Source organism: Balaenoptera borealis (genome assembly GCF_965194805.1).
Source record: "Balaenoptera borealis genome assembly, chromosome: 15".
Classification (NCBI taxonomy): Eukaryota; Metazoa; Chordata; class Mammalia; order Artiodactyla; family Balaenopteridae; genus Balaenoptera; species Balaenoptera borealis.
The window spans coordinates 78874795-78897638 of NC_138871.1; the positions used below are offsets into that span (position 1 = coordinate 78874795).

Below are 22844 nucleotides of genomic sequence, written 5' to 3' on the forward strand. Positions count from 1 at the left end.
TAAGTCAAAGTCACAAAGATTTATGTTAATGTTTTCTTCTAAGAGTTTTATAGTTTTAGATCTTACATTTAGGTCTTTGACCCATTTTTGTGTTAGTTTTTTTATATTGTATGAGGTCAAGATCAAACTTCATTCTTTTGCATGTGGATATTCAGTTGTACCAGTAGAATTTGCTCAAAGACTACTGTTTCCCGATTGAATTGTCTTGGCACTCTGGTTGAAAATCAACTGAACATAAATGTGAGGACGTATTTCTGGACCTTCAGTTCTATCCCACTGATCTATCTGTCTACCTTTATGCCATTCAACACATTCTTCATTACTGTAGCTTTGTGGTAAGTTTTGAAGTCAGAATCAGGAAGGGCAAGTCCTGTCCTGCCATTTCTTTTTTTTTTTTTAAGGATCGTTTTGCCTATTCTGTGTCCCTTAATTTTTCGTATATATTTTAGAATCAGCTTATTGGTTTCAGCAAAGAAATCAGTCAGAATTGATGGGGATTGCATTGAATATGCAAATTAGTTTGGGGAGTATTGTCATCTTAATATTAAGTCTTCTGATCCACGAACATGGGATGTCTTTTCATTTATTTAGGTTTTCTTTCATTTCTTTTGATGATATTTTATAGTTTTCAGAGTAAAAATTTTGTACTATTGTTAAATTTATTCCAAAGTATTTTATTCTTTTTGTTATTGTTGTAAAAAGAATTCCTTAATTTCATTTAGTATTATTCATTAGAAGGGTATAGAAATACAACTGATGTTTATATATTGATCTTGTATCCTGCAACCTTGCTGAACTCATTTATCAGTTCTAATAGTTTTTAGTGAATTCCTCAGAATTTCATAAACACAAGATCTTGTCATCTGTAAGTAGCAACAGTTTTACTTTTATCTTTCCAATCTGGTTCCCTTTAGACTTCTTGAGTGCTAAATAAATAAATGAATAGCTTAATATTTGGAGGTACTGTAGTTAATATTGTATAGATGCATTGTTAAAACAAAAGGGGAAGAAAAAAGTGCTATCGAAGAAAAATTTTAACAGAAAAACCAATGAATTGAGAGGCAAGAAATCTGGTTCCCATACCACCATTAATTAGCTGTATGATCCTGAGCAAGCTCCTAATCCTCTTCTGGTTATACATTCTATTTTCCAAATCTTTTTCCACTTGGCATACCTGTGGACTTCTGGGGATATGTAAGAAGTAGATTTCCTCAGTTTATTCAGCTGCCACAACCATGATTTTCACTATATATATTGATCATCATCCTCCTTTTCCATTTTTTTTTGTCCCTCACAAGAGAGAATAAGATTACTGAAACTGGGAGAGCAGCTGAAAGTATCTTCACATTGAAAGCTAATCTAACTCTCAGAAAGGCACAACAGAAGACGTTGTGAGAATGCAGGCAATTATAAAGAGTTTTCCCTTGGGAACAAGCTGGAATATCAAAAAATGCTTTAGGGGCTTGTGGAAGAAATGAATAAAAATGAGCAAATGAATGGAGCATTTACTCTGTCTAGTAGTGTACTAACATTTTAAGGATATAACTAAAGAATAATCAATAAAGATTTTTTTTTAATGAAAAAAGTATGTTATAAAAATATACATTATCTGAAGTTTTCACTACAGAGGATCGTCTTTTAAAACCAAAGTTTTAGGTAACATTTTTTATTACAGTTTTGATTAAAATGGCAAGTGTCTCACAACATATAGAATCACATTAAATTTTTCTAATATACATTAACTAGATACCTTCCTTCTGCTTCTGCTAATGCCAACAGTACTAGCATTATAAGTTATACTTGAATATTTTAAATTTAATTTCAGGTGTTTTGGAACCTTAGTTTTAATCTCTGACTTAAAGGAAGAGGACTATCCAAACAGGTACCAGAGACGTCTTTTTCCTCACGACACTGTAGAAAACTCAGAGACCTTTTTGCTGCATCTTGGAAACAGGTTTCTTCATTTCCAGCTGTTTTATAAGGCTGGACACACTGTTCAGTTTCTTTAATATGTGCTTTAGGGTTACTCAATTTGTTGGCATCATTTTTTTTGAACTGGGCTGGGCTATGTTTCTGAGAACTCTGTTTCATTTTTTGAGTTGTGGACTTAGCTTTCCCAGACTCTGGGATAATTTCTTCACCAGAGGAATGTGTGTCAAGGCAAACACTCTTCTTCATTACAGTTTTCCGAGTGGTTTGCACATCAACTTTTCTACTATAATCTAAAGCAGTATTTGGTGGTCCAATTCTAACATTGGAGGTCTTTACTATTGGGTTATTGACAGAATGAGGTATAGAAGTATTTGCTTTATAGTTTTCTTGAAACAGCTGGTTTCCTTTTAGGACTTTACAGTTTCTAGATTCATTTTGCAAATGAATTCCTAGAAGATCCTTTGAAAGATGTGATAGACATTCAGAACTACTATTAGCAATACAGTGTTCTTGTACAGTAAGTAGGGACAATGTTTTCAGATCATCATCTGGTTGTATATTATTCTGAGGATATGATGATTTTATACGTATTCGTTCCTTTAAAGGTAAATCCTGAAGATGTAAATCAGTAATGCCAGAAAGTAGGTGCTCTTCAGGATCAGTCTTTTGAAGATCCCAATCGAACAGTTTATTAATGTTTGTAGTGCACCATTCTGATTCACATGACAATTGCTCTGTAATATTTTTAAAGCTATCAGGGATAGCTGTTTCAAGTTCCGATTTTACACCATGAGCAAAAGTGTTCCTTGGGATAGCTGGAGAATTACTAAAAGAAGTACCTTCCCAGTCAATGGTGCTCAAGTGCAGATCAGCAATTGCAGATATATTATGGGATGAGGTACTGGGTTGACTAGACTCTGCAATCAGAGACTTACTGACAGCTTTAATTTGCTGCACAGCCAAAGGTCTTGGAGAAGATATTAACTGTTCTTGTGTATTCAAACAGGGAGCATCTTCAGGTAAAAGCAAGGTATTCAATGACACAGAAATAGATTCCTGGGGTAATGTAGAATCGGGGGAAATTTCCAAATTTAACTTGGAATTCTGCTTAGAAAAGATTTCGCATGTGGGTTTTAAAGTCATGTGTGATTGAAAAGTCATCATATCATCTGATTCTGGCAAATTGTTTTCTTTAGACTTAGTTTTCATGCCTGAAAGAAAAAATATATATAATACAATTAAAATCTATTTTATTTTCCTAATATGGGTAAACAAATTAAAGAGCTCAGATCAGATATCTTCTGTATGATCAATTTTTGCCTTTTTTGTCTCAGAGCATTCCTGAAAACTGTGTTATACATAATTATAACAAAATAATTATTAATAAAATATTATAAAATATTTTATTTTGGAAACAATGTTATAATTGAGTGGCATGTTATAAATTAATGTTGTAAGTTCCTCACTGAGTTCTGGGAAATAAAGAAAATGTATTTAAAATCCAAAATATGTTATATATACTAGTTGCTCAATAAGTGGTTAGTATAATTACTAACAGTCAGTTAAGTTAGCAGACTCAGAGCAGAACGGTCTATTCTTGGCTTTTAGATTTTAAAACAAAGTGTGTTGAGACAAAGAAGAAAAAGTACAATCCTTACTCTTGATTTTACAGAACTTTCAACAAAATTTGGACAAGATAGATTCAAATAGGATGGGTCGCTCTTTTGTAATATTTGTGTGCAGCCTAAATAGTTATCAAATGTGATACTTACTTTTTTGTTTCTTGCCTTTAATTTCTGACTTTTGTTTTTGGTAAACAGCAACAATCTCAGGATAAGCTGCTTCAAACAATGATTCTTCTTCTATTGTTTGTAAAACCAATTCTCCAGGTTTATCTTCTATAGAGTAATGTTCTAAAGGATTAAAAATACAATAAAACAGCTTTAATTACAGATTTGAAATATTACATTTTTCCAGGTAACTTCAGTTTACCAAGTCAACTAGGTCATTCACAAATGGATAATTCATTCAAATCTTGCTTTACAACATCTCTATTCTAATAATCTGTTGACACTAGTACAGAAGTGATTTTATTCCACCTGGGAAGAGCTGGAAAGAGGTTCCTTTTAAATTAGAACTTTAAATTTCTCTTGCTTCAGAGATGGTAGGAGCAGCTTAGAGAATAGAAAACTTTATTTAGATAAGGTTAGTTTGTTTTAATTTCATATAATAAGTGTAAAATTTCAGATAAAGAATGGAAACAATTTCCTAAAACTTTAACATTGGCTTTCTTTAGTGGTAGCTTCTGAAAAGGACAGAATTGAAATGGTCATCAAAACTATCACTATTTTCCAGATTGTTGTTTCAAAGGTTATCAGTCTCTTGAGGACACACCCAGGCTTACTGGACTCACAAGCACCTGATAAATGAAAATGAGAATGCTTATACGTAAACTTACAATAAGATATGTAAATAGTAGACTAGATTCTTGTATTTATCTTATATGAGGGCAAAACTGCATAAGAAGCCAAACTATAATGAAACTATTAGTTGATGAGTTTAAAGTAGAAACAATGGAAACAAGTGAACTTAGAATATTTCTTAGTTAAAGTAGCGTGGGGTACATTTTTTCCCTTAAGGGATAACTCCTACAAGGATAAGTGAAAGTGGGCACCCAATCCTCAGTTCTTAACAAAGGAGATGCACTGCCAAACTGGGTTAATGCCATTGTCTTTCCTGAAAATCTACTACAGTTGGTGGAACTGTTCCTAAACAGTTTTCAAAATTCTTTAGCTATTTTCCTATTATTGCTTAGAACAACTTATCTAATTCTTTATCATTTAATTCTTCAAAGTTACCTACAACTTTCATTTGATTTCATTTCATTTCAAATCTGTTCTCTCACTCACTCACATGTAATTATACAATCTAATTTCAAAGCCAAATACAAATGAATTTGGTATTATTTTCCACTTTAAATGATCTGTGCTTTCCTTGCCTTCAGTTTTGGAGCTAATTCAGAGTCCACTGTATTTCTGCCTGTAGAAGAGAAGAGTAATTTGACCATTATAAATTCCCATGAAAACTAAACAGAGTAAAGAAAGGAGAGGAAGAGCACCCCAGGTGCTTTTCAGCAACCCTGATTTCTTTAGACCCAGTTATACAATGAAATCCAATGACTAGACCATTTGTAGCAGTATTTTCTTGAGAAATATAAATCAAAACTATTTCCATATTGTTTCCGTAAACATTAATTACAAAAGAAATATCAATTTAAGACATTAAAATAAAATTACTTAAGTTTTAAATATTTACTATTAGTCAACGGCTGTTTACACAGCACAGGTAAACTATGAAATTAATCCTTGGTGTATGTGATACATTTTCGTCTTTATTTTTTATATACATACATATGTTTTACATATGTATATGATATTTGCTAAACATACATGACCAAATGTTATAAATTTTGCTTAAAGTGTATACATACCAGGCTTTTCCCATTCTATTTCAAAGCAATGAACTCCATTTCTGATTCGGTTTTTAACAATTCTGAAAAAAAAAAAAACTCATCTAATGAGGTTTAATTGCATGAGTTATTTGGAAATTTTCAATTTGTAGATTGAATAATTCAATTCCCATTAATTTTTATTCTGTTTTAATAATATTCTAAAAATGTTTTAAGAATTATTGTATAGCTATTCCTTTGACTTGTTTATTTAAAAGATAGAGTTTATAACTGTTAGATCTTATCAGTAGATTTTTCCTCTCATTATTATTCAGTGTTCCTCTTTTCCATAATAATGGTTTTTGTTTTAAAGTCTTTTTTGCTTCTGTTAATTTTGCTACACCACTTTGGTAAATATTTGCCTGGTTAAATCTTATAAATCTCTTTATTTTCAAACTTAACATAATTTTATTCTGTACATGCCCTATAAAGCAGAATATTGTTGAGTTTTGTTTACTCATTTGATATAATGTCTTTTAATAGATGAGTTTAATCCACTTACATTTATTGTGATTACTGATATAGTTGGATTCATTCATACATGTTATTTTGTGTTTTTGGTTACTAAGATTTTCTATGCTATTTCCATCTTTCACCTTCCTGTATTCTTTCAGTTAGATAGTTTTACTTTCTTATTTTATGTATTGGTTTTAAAGATAGAGATTGTATTTCTAATGTTTTAGTGGTTACCCTTAACTGTTTACATGCATACTTTGGGAGTTTTAGTTTATTATCATCCTCATATACTAACCATCAAGCATTATTAAGATATTTATATAGATATTTTTTCCATTCCATTTATTAAATTAGCTAAACATGTTTTATCAGTTTCTATGCTGGCCACTGTTTGTTGTTATCCACATCTTCCCCGAGTTCATTTTTCTTCTTGCTGAAGTCATCCTTTAACAGTGCTTTTGATGAGGGTCTGTGAGTGGCAAACTCTTAGTCTTCACATGTCTGAAAATGCCTTGCCAATGAGTGAATAATTTTAATGATGTCTGGGTTGCCAATTATTTTTAGTCAAAGCTTTGAAATATTACTCCATCATCTTCTGGAATCTACTATTGTCATGAAAGATGTATGGTAGCAGACTGTCACTCCTTTGTAGCTTATCTTTTTTCTTTAATACTTTCCCCAAAACTTTTTATTTTGAAAATTTTCAAACCTTAAGAAAAGTTTCGGGCTTCCCTGGTGGCGCAGTGGTTAAGAATCCACCTGCCAATGCAGGGGACACGGGTTCGAGCCCTGGTCCGGGAAGATCCCACATGCCGCGGAGCAACTAAGCCCGTGCGCCACAACTACTGAGCCTGCACTCTAAAGCCCATGAACCACAACTACTGAGCCCGTGTGCCACAACTACTGAAGCCCGCGCGCCTAGAGCCTGTGCTCCGCAACAAGAGAAGCCACCGCAATGAGAAGCCCACGCACCACAACGCAGAGTAGCCCCCGATCACCACAACTAGAGAAAGCCCGCGCACAGCAATGAAGACCCAACACAGCCAAAAATAAATTAAAAAAAAAAAAAGAAAAGTTTCAAGAAGAGTACAATGAATAATCATATACCCTTCACTGAGAGCCACCAATTCTCCGTTTCAGTCCCTCCATTCACTTTACATTTCTGTTCCCTTTCTGGTCCACGGAAATAATTATCTAGTTAATCCTAGCTATATCTTTTTATATTTATTTCTTTTACTAGTCTACTATTACTATATGTTTGAGGCAGAGAAGTGTGTCAAAGCATGAACTTACTACGTTATCTGGACTGTAAGCCCTGAATAAGCTCTTAATATTCCAGTAGACCCTTCCTCCATTTTTATAAAACAAAGAGATATATATCCCACTATTAAAGATATTAAGAAGAATATTTTAGATAAAATATTCCAATGAAAACACAGGGACATATTCATACAATTCTTTATATTACCGAAGTGGCTGTAGTTGATTAGAGTTCCTTCTACCGAGCTTTCTTTCTATCATGTCATAGTGCGTCAACAGTATCAACAATTTCTCACATGCATAGTGACTGGGCCACTCCATTTTTTCAAGAGTAAATCTCTGTAAATATAATAAAAATAAAACAAGATTTTGTTATCTCTTGGAGACAAACAGCACTCTCAGGGTGATATTATCTTTTCCTTAAGAGATAACATTAGTTAAAGTTGTATCAACGAGAATATTCCCAGAAAGAACAGTGAGCCTCCTAAGGAGGCAATGTGGCACAATGATGTAAGTGTGAGGGTTCTGGGTTTGAGGGTCAGAATACTTCCTAGATTTGGGTCAGTTACTTAACCTCTTTTAGCCTCAGGTTTTCCCTCTGTAAAATATAATCCGGCACACACATTATAAAGTTAGGGAAGATTACATGTAATGTGTTAAATACAACAGCAAATTTTAAATGTTCAATGAATGTTGGTTGCCATTATTACTACTGTTCTTGGTAGAGCTAAGCAACAAGTAGTTACAATTTATTGAGCCACTCTGTTTCTCTAGCTACTATACTAGGGGTTAATATAAATAATCTCATTTAATCTGCATAGTGACTTCACAAGATAAGTAATATTATTTCTATTTTGAGGAAAACACATATCCAGGGTCACATGGTAAGCGACGGACTGTCCAAATTTAAATTTAGGTCACTGATTACAAACCTCAATGCATTTGTAAACTATACCGTCTTCCATAACAATATATTGTCTTCCATAACAATATACAATAACAATATATATCTTTACATTCTCTGGTTATTAGTATCTCTCCCCCAATGTATCCCTGAATACAATACATCTGTACATGGTCTTTAAGGTGTCTTGTAAAGAACAGCATAATTGTGATTTGTCTTATGGGCTGCAAAGTATAGTTACTGTGTGGCAAAGGAATGGAGATTAGATATAAATGCTGAAAAATACATATGCACTCAAGAGCCATCTATTTCAAACTCCTCTCAGATCAGTCAAAGTGATTACCCCTTCTTATCTTCCTAGTATCCAACTTCACACTGTAAAATAAGAGTTTATTTTCAGATACCTGAAACAATAATAAATCAGGTCTTTGGTACCTGATTGCCGTCACCAATTTATCCTTGTTCAAAAGGAATTCTTGAATAACCTAGCAAGAGAACAGAAAATAGCCATTGAGATGTCAAACTTTTAAAAAAAGCTTCTGAGATAAACACATGGTTGAATTATTACTCATTACCTCGTGGAATGGGAATCCCTCACAACTGCAAGCTTTTCTGAAAATAAGTTATATACATGTTATTAATACAATCAGGCAATTTTAGATAGACTCTAAAATCATCCATTTAATCTCTTCTCATTTAATGGAAAGTGTCCTTGTATAGTATCCTAGTCATCAAGCTTCTCAATGAAACATTATTAAATTACTATCTTCTAAGATAGCCTAATTTTTGAACAGAGTCTAGAAAAGGATTCTGTGAAACGTTATTAATCTACATGGGGGAAAGTTATGAAGAAATAATTCAACCACAGGTGTATAAATAGGCCACATCAGGAAACAATGAGTACAAAAAACTTACTTCTTAATACTGTTTTCTACTGCATTTAGCTGTCTCTCATGTTCTGTTCGGTGCCACTCACAAGGACAACAGTATTCATAATCATGTGGCTCACAATATTGATCAGTTTTACATAATTTGCATCCGTTACGTTCATGACCCTTAGGTGAACCTTCATGGAGACACAAAAAGTATGACTTTCACTGCTTTTTAGCATTACCTTCGATGTACATTTTTTTTTTTTGCCCTTATCTGAATTTTCAAAAACAAATACTGCCTAGCAAAATGCCTAGCATATAGAAGGGTTTCAATACATTTAGGCCGAATAGAGTAATGAACACAATAATAATTCTTACGATAAAGCAGATCTTTAGCTATTACTATCACATGACACTATTTTTTTTCTGTAAATTACCCTTCTGTCTGAAAGTGTTAATTTGTAATATGAAATTATACATTTATAATAATCTCAAATGGAAAACTGTGGTGTATGTGGTAGCTACATACAAGAAAAGAAGGACATTATTAGTAAAACATTATTTAGTTAATAGAATAATTCATGAAATGGTTTCTTTAATAAGAATATGAAAAGAATAGAGCAGTTAATTACCTCTGCTAGTGGCTAGCTCTCAGTTACTATATAGCTATTTTTAAACTATGCTTGGAACATAAATTGTGATTGTGGCCTGGGTGTGGGGTCCTAGTGCCCCGTAAAAGGAAAGCATGACTACCTTCAACACTTTTGAGAACACAAAGAACCTACATAACTGACATGACCTAAAATCATCATTTATAAGGTACCAAAAAAACTATAGAAGGGCATTTTATCTATAAAAACATTGATTTCTTCCATGGTTTCATCTATCATTTTAAAAGGCTAATGAAAACATATTAAGACAAATAGATAAAGCAGAATTTCTTTTAAAAGATGAGCTAACATGATCTCTTAATCTCTCCTGAGAGCAAAAGGCCTTTTTAACCCAGTACATGTCAGGGACATCATTTTTTTATCAAGACTAATGAACAGGGTCCAAGCTACTTAACAGTGAACATGTATTAGAAATTAGTTTTAAGTCACTATCTTCACACACAATAAAAATGCACTATAGGACAGTTAAGAATTCTTTAAATATATAAAGATAAATCACTGATACATAAGCAAATGATTTCACTTCCATTTTTCCCTAAGATTTATCAGTACAATTTTTTTTCTTAAAATGGATTTCTATATTGAAAACATAATTTTAGGATCACAGTAATCTGATAACATAGTTCGAAACTGCACATATCCTATATTTATCATTTACATCACGCTATTTCATTCAATAAATATTTATCGAGTGTCTACTGTGTGTATGTGACACAACTCCTGACACTGAGGGTTCCCAATCTGGTAAGGAAGGTAGGTATGTAAAAAGTACTATAAGAACAGAGATGAAAACGTAGGTATCAGACAATAATATTCTAGAGGTATCATTCCCTATGTCTGCTTACCTGGATGGGAACATACAGAGCAATGAGCCAGTTTGCTAATGACTGCTGGTTGTGAAATAGAGTAACAAAATTTTTCATTCCACTGATTAAACCTATAAAAGAAAATGGTATTAAAAAGAAAAAATAAATAATAAGGTCACCAAAATGCCATGTTCTCAAATATCAGGCTATTCTGTTCCTTTCCACCTGCCTACTTATTTTTCCTTTGGCGGTGAAGTTGCTGTCCCAGTCTGGGGACATAAAAACATAAAAAATTAAAAATAACCAGGGGGAAGGTTAGTCTAAATTAATAAAAATTGGAATGACAGATAATTATAACAAAATGTAATCTCATTATTTTCAAGCGTGAAGGCAAACATTTTATAAAATGTTGCCAAAAGTACATATTTGCTGAAACTGTCTCAATAAGAATGATCTGCGGTTAGCCAAGTGCCATATTTGCTTGCTTTTCCTTTTTTATTTTATTCTTCACAATTCCCAAATGATTCCTTAACTCACCTCCATGCCAAAGTATACCTTTGCTTTTCTGCTTTGGAAAACAGTAATCACTGATGTTTTAGTGATGTTAATAATGTTATTAAATAACATAATAATGTTATTAAAGTCTTAGATCAGTAGCTTTACAGCTGAAAGAGAAGCACTAAAAGAAAGAGCATGGCTATTTGAAATCTTTCTCATAGTCATCGCTTTTTTTTTTTAATTAATTAATTAACTAATTTATTTATTTATGGCTGTGTTGGGTCTTCGTTTCTGTGCGAGGGCTTTCTCTAGTTGCGGCAAGTGGGGGCCACTCTTCATCGCGGTGCGCGGGCCTCTCATTATCGCGGCCTCTCTTGTTGTGGAGCACAGACTCCAGACGCGCAGGCTCAGTAATTGTGGCTCACGGGCCTAGTTGCTCCGCAGCATGTGGGATCTTCCCAGACCAGGGCTCGAACCCGTGTCCCCTGCATTGGCAGGCAGATTCTCAACCACTGCACCACCAGGGAAGCCCCCATCCCTTTTTCATTTCTACCACTTAATGTTTCCTTTCATGTACTCACTATCTCATAACTACTGGAGGCAAGGACTATTTTAAGTCCCCAGTGTCCTAGTTCCTTTCTTTTTTATTCATTTTATACTTTATCATCATAAGTATTAATTTTTATAAAACATTGTCCTCATCAAGTAAATATAACTGACATGCTTTCAAAACTAAACAGCACAGGTTGTAAACGTTAATATACTCTGTATCCTAACTGTCTTGTATCCTCAAATTGTACAGTTAATTCATTAGAATGAACGTATTACTAAATTTGTGGCTATAGAACAAAGGGCAGTCAAGTAAAATTTTTGATCAAGTGTTATTAAATATTTGCAACATGTCAGGCATTTCATTTATAGAAAAATATAGTATCAAAGTATTTATATAAAAAGTAATTTAAAATATAAAATTAATTTAATGTTAGTTTATCTTTACTTTTTGATGAAATAGTCTAAAATAGCCTGTGGCAAATGCCCATGGTTATAAATAAACGCATTTGACATCTTACTACTTGTGTTTGTAATGAGTTAATAATATTGAAAAAACCAAAATATGGCTTAGGACATATACTTTTCAGTTTTCTTTGGAAAACTTCTGAATAAATAAAATAACTGATTTTAAATAAAAATACAGATCATCTTAAAAATACAAAACATTTTTTTGGAAAGCACAATACTTTTTGTATTCACTATTAAGTTCAACAAGAATAAAAGACTAATGTCACAAGAAAAAGTAATTTTTAGTTACCTCTGAAGTAAACTTTGCCCTTTCAAAATCTTTATAAGTTTTAATGCTTGCTCTTTTCCAACTCCAGGGACTCCCTTTCAGAAAGTGGGAAAAGAAATTCAAATGTTAATCACTAGGGAATAGATAAATGAAGGGTGAGATGTCCATTCAATGCAAGATTGTGTAGCTCAAAGAATGAGGTAACTGTGTGCAAGACACATTGTTACGTGTAAAATGAAAATTGCAAAATAGCATACAGTATGATTTAGATTTGTAAGTTAAATAACAATTATATTGTTAATTTATGCAAACAAAAAAGTCAGAGTGTTATATACCAAACCACTGACTGTTTATTTAAGGAGAGGGAGGAACAGAATTTTAGAGGGCTTTCATTTTCTATGTTAATTATTTTGATAGTATTTTAATTTGACCTAACTTTATGTTATATTTGTAATCAGGAAAAGGCATGTTCATTTGATTATATGAACATATAATACTTAAAGATCCAGATATCCAAAGAGAACAAAGGAGAGTTCCAAGTTAACTCTTGAAATTAATAACTTAAGAAAATTAAAATAAGCATTAAGTTTCCTACACAAAAAATATATAAATAAATGTATATTCACACGACAATTTCTGGTTTAAATTGAGTCTTCCAGTTCCTATAAAAGTTTATTAATATGTCTTTGTAAGCAAGGCTGTTCTTTAGCCGATATGCATTAGAAGAGACATACCAGTGTTAAAATACTTCTAAACTGGTTAGTAAATAGCCAATGCCCATGTACCCTGAGTGCCTGCCAGCAAAGGGGTCTCCCCCTTAAAATGAATTCCCTCTCCAACCCACCTACACTCAGGATTCAGCTAAAAGGGTAACACATAGCACAACAGAGGGTATCCAGAAGCATTTTTCATCTCTACAGCCTATGTCTTTAGCAAAACAGTTGCTGGATATTTTGTATGTCACCCTTCATGTATTAGCATTTAATTACATATTAAATTTTTTTAGGCAAATCATGATAGTAGAGTCTTAAAGATCATTAGGTACAATGATATAAATAGATAGCAGTTTTGGTTGCAAGGAAACAAAAAATCAAAATAGGTAAGGCTAGTGTACAATGTAATACCACTGCAGCTAAAATTGGTTTCTGTGAGTTCAAGTTTGCAAATTTTTTCTTATATTCAACACTGAGCTGTTTTTAGACTTTAATTATGATACAATTACATATGGGAAACAGAAATCTATTTCAGAATGAGAACTATAATAATTATTTTCTGTGTTATTTAACAGTTCTTTTCCTCCTGTTTTCTTTTCTTACTAGTTAAAAAAAATTGTTGATTTCTCTATTTGGTCACTGGTGACACAGATTAGAAATTAGAGTTAATAATTTTACTATCCTACTATTTTTTCCTCTCCCAAGCTCTAGTGAAAAAAAATTATATGTCATCCTTCTTTAGACTTCTCTTGGGGATAGAGTCTATAGTATAATGAGGGGTTTAGTAAGGATACAAAGATGATCAGCAGGGACATAATAATGGGACTATATAAAAATAGTAGGAGCTACAGTACAAGTCATTTTATATTTTTAAATATCGTATTTATGAATGTGGTTATCATTGTAATTCTTAATTTATCCCTCACCTATTATACCTGTTACAGAGAACTATATTGTGTATCTTAAGATATAAAATAAAAGGTTTTCATGAGCAAAACTCAATGCAATGCTAAGAGGCATGGAAGGATGAATGGCTTAACCCAATAATCATGTTGCCTAGCAACAGTAACAATAACACTGAGCATGTGCACAAATAGAAAGCTACAATGGAGAGGCAAAACTCAGACAACAGTGATAGAAACTAATATTGGCAAGAGACAAGGAAAGAGTAATTCCTACATTTCTCTAAAAGGACAGTCAAACGTGAATGTGAAACTCTTAGAGTAATGGTTTACTGAGATTTAAGCTGTGGTACTAGTTATAATTCTATTCTCATTTATAACATTCAGTATCATGATGAGCAAGCTGTTTAATGCCACTTGAAATGCTGATTATTTTAGTTACTGAATAGTTTATTACACCTATATTCTAAATTAGGTTCTTAATTATATAAAATGATATTGTAATTCATATTTATGCAGCATGTAAGGTATCAAAAAAACCCCACTCTGAATAGTAAATGAATATGACAATTTCAGCGTACCTTTGGAAGATAATCACAGCCAAGTAGTATTGCTAGCCCAACCAGAGCATTTCTATCCAAACCTAGTTTACTCTTGATGGATGACATTGTATAACAGTCAACATGTGGGTCCTAGAAGGAAGAACGGATTCAGTTTCATCTTCAAAAAACTAAACAAAAAAAAAACATTATAAAAAATAATTTGTCAAAGCTGTTTCTAAATGTTTATTCCTATAAGTTTAACATTATCCTGATCACCAGAATCTTCATAAAATCTAACACTTCAGTATCTGGAAATAAAGTCATAGTTTCAAAAATGGCTTTAAAAAATTAACTATAGTAGTCATTTTTTCCTCTTTATTGTTTTTTGGTGTCTACAAAAGTAGATTTTCATCTTGCACAATTAAGCACTGTAAAATGTATATTATAGAAATTGTATATTATTGTAATTACATCATCAGAAGTTAACTATCATTAACAGCATCAGGCATATTCTTCTAAGAAACAAGTTCTTTGACACATACATACAAATATTTATTACACTATTTTTAAGTAAAAATAGGATTATATAAAAATACTATTTTGCAATATTTCCTGCCCACTAATATAACTGTATCTTTAATATCAATAATACATACCTTTTTAATGATTGCTTACATTAGACGGACTCTAAGGCAGTGTTTCTCAATGGGGACACTGGGAGCATTTTCAGAAAGATAACAGAATTTTTTGGCAAGAGGTTTAGTCTCCCTGGCTCCAATCCACCAAAGGTCCATAGTCTCCCTTGCCCAACCTTGAACAGTTACAACCAAAATGTCCCATGTATTACCTCCCTCCATGAGAACCGTGGCTGTATTTAGCCATTCTCTATCAATGGGCATTTGGGTTGTTTGCCAAATTTTTGTAATTAGTGACAATGCTGCAGTTAACATCCTTGTATATCTCTCCTTGCATATTTGAAGGTGTTTTTGAAGCTTACTAAAAGTGCAAATTCTGGGTCAAGGCAATACATATTGTATGCAATTTTATAATATGTAGTTGAAACTGATTTAGAATTAAACCTTGTGAAACAAGTCAAGCCCTTAGGAGAGAAATCCACATTTCAAAGAGAATGAACTATGTGGCACTGATATTTTTAGTAACAGTAAACATTTTACTTAGTGATTGCTAAGTGCCAAGAATTAATCCCTTTAAAAAAAGTAGTGTGTAAAAGAAATGCTGAAAAAGAGAAAGAAAAAAATACCTTGGTATTCAAAGTGAAATTTCTATAAACAGTTTGGGCCCCATAAAGGAAAGCATCTCCATCATTGGTGAGGCAGCCATCTACATAACCACTGGCATTGAGGTAAGCACACATGGCTTCAGCTTCCCCAGCAGCTTGGACCCAGGGAATTCCTAAGCATTCCAGCATATCAAGACACTGCAAAGAAAAAGTAGGTGCAACAAATCTAAGAACATTTTTATTGCTGCTTTTTTCAGTATTTAACTTACTTCTATATCACAAATATTAATAGTAGCTATTTAGGTGTTTTAAAACTTATTACACTTAAGAAAAAACTGGAAACTTGAGCACTGAATACTTAATGGCAAAGTATTAGTATTAAACTTTTAGGTGCAATAATAAAAATTGTATTGTGGTTATGTTTTTATTTTTTAAGAGCCCTTATCTTTTAGAGAAAGGTACTGAAATACTAAAACAATATTATGTCCGGGATTTGCTTCAAAATAATGTGGGACCTCCTAGAGAAATGGAAATAAAAACAAAACTAAACAAACGGGAGCTAATGAAACTTAAAAGCTTTTGCACAGCAAACGAAACCAAAAACAAGACAAACAAGACAAACAAGACAAAAAGACAACCCTCAGAATGGGAGAAAATATTTGCAAATGAAGCAACTGACAAAGGATTAATCTCCAAAATTTGCAAGCAGCTCATGCAGCTCAGTATCAAAAAAAACAAACAATCCAAAATGGGCAGAAGACCTAAATAGACATTTCTCCAAAGAAGATATACAGATGGCCAACAAACACATGTAAGGATGCTCAACATCACTAATCATTAGAGAAATGCAAATCAAAACTACAATGAGGTATCACCTCACACCAGTCAGAATGGCCATCATCAAAAACTCTACAAACAATAAATGCTGGAGAGGGTGTGGAGAAAAGGGAACCCTCTTGCACTGTTGGTGGGAATGTAAATTGATACAGCCAATATGCAGAACAGTACAGAGGTTCCTTAAAAAACTAAGAATAGAACTACCATACGACCCAGCAATACCACTACTGGGCATATACCCTGAGAAAACCATAATTCAAAAAGAGTCATGTACCACAATGTTCATTGCAGCTCTATTTACAATAGCCAGGACACGGAAGCAACCTAAGTGTCCAATGACAGATGAATGGATAAAGAAGATGTGGCACATATATACAATGGAATATTACTCATCCATAAAAAGAAATGAAATTGAGTTATTTGTAGTGAAGTGGATGGACCTAGAGACTGTCATACAGAGTGAAGTAAGTCAGAAAGAGAAAAACAAACACATATATACGGAATCTAAAAAAAAGAAATGGTTCTGAAGAACCTAGGGGCAGAACAGGAATAAAGATGCAGACATAGAGAATGGACTTGAGGACCCGGGGAGTCGGAAGGGTAAGCTGGGACAAAGTAAGACAGTGGCATGGACATATATACACTACCAAATGTAAAATAGATAGCTAGTGGGAAGCAGCCGCATAGCACAGGGAGGTCAGCTCAGTGGTTTGTGACCACCTAGAGGGGTGGGATAGGGAGGGTGGGAGGGAGAAGCAAGAGGGAGGAGATATGGGGATATATGTATATGTATAGCTGATTCACTTTGTTATAAAGCAGAAAATAACACACCATTGTAAAGCAATTATACGCCAATACAGATGTTAAAAAAAAAATGTGGGAGTAGAGGAGTGGGTGGGAGTATAGATGAAACAAAATTGGTCAAGAGTTGATAATTGTTAAAGATTGGTGATGGGTTACTTTTGTATTCGTTTAAAATTTTCTGAAAGGAAAAGCTAAAAATTTTAATGTCAATTAAAAAGTAATCCATATTCGATTAAAAAATTAATTTTAAAAGTACTTAAAAAAGTAATGAATATGCAATTTTCATTGTTTTGTTCAACGCTATTATCTCAAGAGTCTGAAAATATCTTGACATAATAATAATTAATCACATTAACATTTACATCTGTAAAACTACAGCAATTCTCACATGATGATCATCCCAATATGAGCCCTTCCAAAGAAGACGCTATTACACAATTTTGGCTTGAGACCGTAAAGTTCACTTCTTATCACCTCCCCTGTACGATGAAACTCTCACATTATGGGGAACCACACAGGGGTACGTTGATGGAGTGCTCCTGGGAAGTCAAACGTCTGTACAGGATGTTTATATCAATTTGCAGTTTTCTTGGGGTTATGAATTTAACCCAGCTGAGTAGCTTATAGTTTAGCTTTACAGCCTAGTGCATTCTTTCTTGTCATATGTGATACTCTCATTCTATCACTGAGGAATACTGGATATGGTGAGGAAAAGAGGCTATTTACCTGTAGTTTCTAGAGACAGAAAAAATATCATCTCTTTTGCTGTAACTGATTAATTGTTTGCATGCTATATGATGTAATAAAAACCTCTGCCAGATGTTGCCCAAGGTGGACAAGGTTCAGAAAGACAAAGTACTATGTCGAAAAAAAAGGTGCTTTTCAGAACTCCAGCTGGGTGACTTTAGAGAGACGGTTTTGTTATAGGTGCTACTGCAACACCATAGTTGTTTCTAATTTACCCATACATAAAAAGTATCCTTTCATAAAAAACAAGAGTTTAAAAGTCATTTCAGATTCTGTGCAAAAACCAGCACAGAATTTGTGATGAGGTTGGTTGCAATTTTCTCTACCCTAAGTCTCTATCACGTGGGGTGGAGGTTGTGTTGGAGGACTAATGTGTGCTTTTCATGCTTGTAACTAAAAATGGCAGTAGATTAGGAGAACGTAAGGCTTAGTAACTGAGTGTACAGAAATATGATAATGATTAATGGGCAGGCAACATTGAACCAATACAAAATGCCTAAGAACACCACAATTAGAGAAATAAAGAAATAGGAATAGAGCAATTTTCTCAAAAGGACATAAACATCTTTTTGCTTTATACTGGGTATTTAATGCCTTCAGTATGTAAACCATAGATATTTCCAGGAACTGATTACAGAAGAAATAATTAGAATTCAGTACAGATATTTTCTTCAATTACTGATAGTCATTAAGGTAGAAGAATCACTAACTGAAAATTATTATTTTTAGTCACATAAAAATAGAAAATAGAATTTCTGGAGAAAAATGCTTATTAATTTATGCAATGCCTTTTAAAAGAAATTAAAATTTTAAACAACATTAAAAAGAAAAACAGGGATAGGAACTCAAAGCAAATATGATAAAAGGTTTACTTCCTTAGTATATAAAGAATTTGAACAAAAGAAAAAGTAAAACCTCAAAAGATAAGTGGGGAAAGGATATGATGGTCATTACCCAGAGAGGGACTAAAACTAAGTGAAATGTTTAACCTCACCATTAAAAGAACAATACATATTAAATATGTATTATATGTATTTATACGTATTATATAAACAAAGAAATGTCTTCGATTTTGCATACCAAATAGTACAAAGATAAACCTCCTAATATCCAATAATCTTGTGGGTGCAATGAAATTGCCTATCTCATATCTGTACTGGTAGAAAGTAATTGGCAAGAGTTATAAAATCACTCCTAAACTTTGGTCTATCAATCCCACTTTGGGTAATTTTACCGTAAAATCACAAGAAAAAGCTATGCTTACAAAAAAGTGTTCATCATAATTTCCTGTATAATAGAGAAGAACTAAAAAGCAAACAATATACAATACAATATACAATCATGGGGAATGATTTCATACCTTCATACATGTTGTACCATCATTAAGGTAATAATTTTGAATAGAATATGGTAACAGGGAAACATGGGTATGTTAAGTGAAAATTCCAGATAAAAATTATTTGTGCATGATTACCGCAATTTTTAAAAGTATATACACTTTAAAAAGAGACAGGGGACTTCCCTGGTGGCGCAGTGGTTAAGAATCTTCCTGCCAATGCAGGCGACACGGGTTTGAGCCCTGGTCCGGGAAGATCCCACATGCCACGGAGCAAATAAGCCCGTGCACCACAGCTACTGAGCCTGTGCTCTAGAGCCCGCGAGCCACAACTACTGAAGCCCGTGTGCCTAGAACTCGTGCTCCACAACAAGAGAAGCCCACACACGGCAAGGAAGAGTAGCCCCAGCTCGCCGCAACTAGAGAAAGTCCCCGCACAGCAACGAAGACCCAGCGCAGCCAAAAATAAATAAATAAATTTATAAAAAAATAAATAAAATGAGACAAAATAATAATAGCTTCCTATTGTTTTACTTACTTTATCGTATTATAGATTTCTCTTTAAATTTTTATAAAAATATATATAACGTATAAATATATTAAAATATAACAATAAGTACTTTTTAAAATTACAAAGCCCTAAAGAAAGCCAAATACGTATTGTATCTATGAACTGTAATCCTGAATGAGTTAAGTATGAATTAATGAGACCTCTATTCTGGGAATTCTTTAAGTGCTGAAGATGTCATAAAATGTAACATATTAAGTCCTGACTATGCACCAGTTGTTTTAGATATATTTTCTCTAATTTTCACCATATCCCTGTAAAGTATTACTATCCTATTTTACAGAGTAGGAAACGAGGCAGAGACAGGTTAAAAATCTTGCCCACTGTCCCAGAGTTTCTAATGGCCAGAGTCAGAATCTGAATGCAGGTGAGTTTCACTCCAAAACTTAAACTCTCTTCTCTATTCACACTGTCCTTCTAGTCACAGTAAAGTTAACAAGTATTAAGGATACTGAACGAAAAACTTTATCAAAGTAAAATATACTCTATAATTCAAATCAGAATTATTAAATCAGATGTGAATGCTCACCTCCTTTAAGACTGATTTAAAATGTGATCTCCCTGTTTTCTGAGACCATGTTTTTCCCGAACCTCCATACCGAATCTGATTCCTCTTACTTATGACATCAGCTTTCAGCTTTGGCGGTTCCCCTTCCATAACGAACACCAGTTTTACGTCCATTAGCGTTAAATATGAGATACGAAAAAATAGGTTCCTGAAATATAAAAGTTAATAATACATTAATCATCATATATTGATAGCAGAAGTCAACATAGCAGTATGACATAACGGCAAGAACATTAATATCAAAAATGTTACATGCAATAACATTTTATTTGTTAAGATTTTATTTTAAGTAGACTGTACTGAGAGACCACTGTGTGTCTTTTAGCAAAGGAGATTTATGATTATTCTAATTGTTATGTGGAAAATGGTTTGGAGGAGGAGGCCAAGAGAGGAGGGAGGGAAACTAGCGAAGATTTCATCTCAGCAGGGCAGATAAGAGATGTTGGCATCCACTGAGGCAGTGCTTCTGGACATCGAGAGAAGTTTGTGAACGCAGGGTATATTCTGGAAGTAGAACTGGCAAGACTTCTGATGGATTGGATGTGTGGAGGACAAAACAGGGGGAGAATGGCTCCCAAATTTCTGGCTTTTAGTCATCGAAGCATCCTTGCGGATATGTTAAATAAGCAGCCAAGTATATGAGTCTGAAGCTCAAAGGGTACGAGGTACAAATTTGTGTTATCAATATGGAGATGGCAGATCGAGACATGTTAATACATTTTAAAATCTCAAAATGTAAAACACAACAACAAAAGAAATGAAGTGGAAACAAAACCAAGACATCCACTGCTTATGCAATCATCTATTTATATTCTGAGCATGTTTACTCTACCTGAGGTGGGGCTTCATGACTGTCCCAATCATTTTTTTGACTGTCTGTGCTTCACATACCCAGAGACTCAGATCAACCGCAATGGTTTTCCCACCAAGACTGTGCAAGTGGACGTGTTGTTTAACAGGCTCCAGAATCTGCCACAAGTCATTCACTCCCATCCTGGTGATTATCTGCTGTTATTTGAGGCACACTTTTCAAAAGACTGTAAAAAGACATAGAAGCTCAGAACAGAAATTCAAACAGTGTATTTTGAGCTAGTGTGGGGTGATTCATAAATAATAGAGTATTCTTATTTCTTCCATTGGTCAGCTCTTCGGAATGAATCAAGAACACCTGAAACATTAAAAATGGTGGTAATACACTTAGTGGCTTCAAAAATATTGACACAACTAACAGATGAAAAGTTATTAACAGATTATAGCATGCTGAATTTGTCCTTAAAATCCACTCATGTCACCAAATATGTTTCTCTATAGTACTGAAAAATAGTTATTTTTAAACTTAATGTAACCAAATGTCAATGGCTGCCTTGTCCCTCCTCATTCTTTCCTCTTTTCCACGCAGTCTTTAGCAGTGACTGAGAATAAAATTTTTCACATGGTCACATTAATATTACAAGAAATTTGGAAAACAAAAGGAAAAATTACCCCCATCTCAAAAAGGTGGTAATTGGCTTTGTCCCAGCTAATAAGAGCTAACAAATGCTGAGAAGGGAAGAAAATCCACAGATGTGGTAATGCATATTTCTCTTCTTGAGAATTCACTCCTTGGTTTACATACCTAAAGAGAGAATAGGACTAGTCCTCTATCATAATCAGGAAAAACAAAAAGACAAAAGCAAGGAAGAATGCAAACACATAAACAAAAAAACACAAAAGATTAATGAAGGAAAACTGATGGAAAAGTGGGGGGGAGATAGAAAAGGAAGAGTTGAAGGAATACATAATTTTTTTTTTTTTAAAGAGCATTGGCTTTTTAAATTGCAAGGTCATGCATGTTCATTGTGGGAAAATAAAAAATCTTTTCAAAGAAAAATATTTTAAAATCACCTATAGTTCCACTATCCAAAGAAAACTGATGTTAAACTCTTTTCTATGTACATGACATTTTAAAAACAAAATTGGCTTAAACCCTGCTATTGTAACCTGCTTTGGTATTTTCTATACGCCAGTTTTTCCTTATTAAACACATATAGCTGTTTTTCTTTTCCTTTGTTATTATTTGATAAAAAATATTATGTAGCATTTGCATTGAAGATTCAGTCTGACTATGTAAAGTCTGACTATGTATCCTCTGAATAATGACCTTAATTCACTCTACAAACACAAGGTAGGATACAAGACATATTAAGACAAAAAGCTATCACCACAATGTAAAGCCATTCTAAATAAAATGTAACTGTATGGTCTGTTCCTTTAACAGAGTCCATAGTAAAAGCAAATGTTCTCAAATTGTACATGGCTACAAAGAAAATAAATGCTGGAAATGTGGCTATCTGTCATTTTCTCTGAGCTTTTCTGAATCTTAATTTTAAACGTGGTCAGTGTAACCCTAAGT

General features: G+C 33.4%; 1 protein-coding gene across 3 annotated transcripts in view; it reads right to left on the reverse strand.

The window, feature by feature from the left end:
* Window positions 1–361: 361 nt before the first annotated feature.
* The window catches only part of GEN1 (GEN1 Holliday junction 5' flap endonuclease), a 30188-nt gene continuing 7705 nt past the window's right edge, over window positions 362–22844 (reverse strand). The window contains exons 2-14 of one of the 3 annotated variants that reach the window (XM_082356451.1): window positions 21285–21460; window positions 20414–20600; window positions 15614–15790; window positions 14392–14502; window positions 12217–12290; window positions 10449–10540; window positions 8976–9126; window positions 8636–8672; window positions 8465–8545; window positions 7365–7495; window positions 5423–5484; window positions 3705–3845; window positions 362–3143 (exon numbers count right to left, since the gene is read on the reverse strand). In XM_082356451.1, the coding sequence (XP_082212577.1) occupies window positions 1822–3143; window positions 3705–3845; window positions 5423–5484; window positions 7365–7495; window positions 8465–8545; window positions 8636–8672; window positions 8976–9126; window positions 10449–10540; window positions 12217–12290; window positions 14392–14502; window positions 15614–15790; window positions 20414–20600; window positions 21285–21445 (2727 nt within the window). In that variant the 5' untranslated portion in view covers window positions 21446–21460 and the 3' untranslated portion in view covers window positions 362–1821. Of the gene's footprint in view, window positions 3144–3704; window positions 3846–5422; window positions 5485–7364; window positions 7496–8464; window positions 8546–8635; window positions 8673–8975; window positions 9127–10448; window positions 10541–12216; window positions 12291–14391; window positions 14503–15613; window positions 15791–20413; window positions 20601–21284; window positions 21621–22844 lie in introns of all 3 variants that reach the window. The other 2 variants (XM_082356452.1, XM_082356450.1) reach the window with 2 other exon arrangements.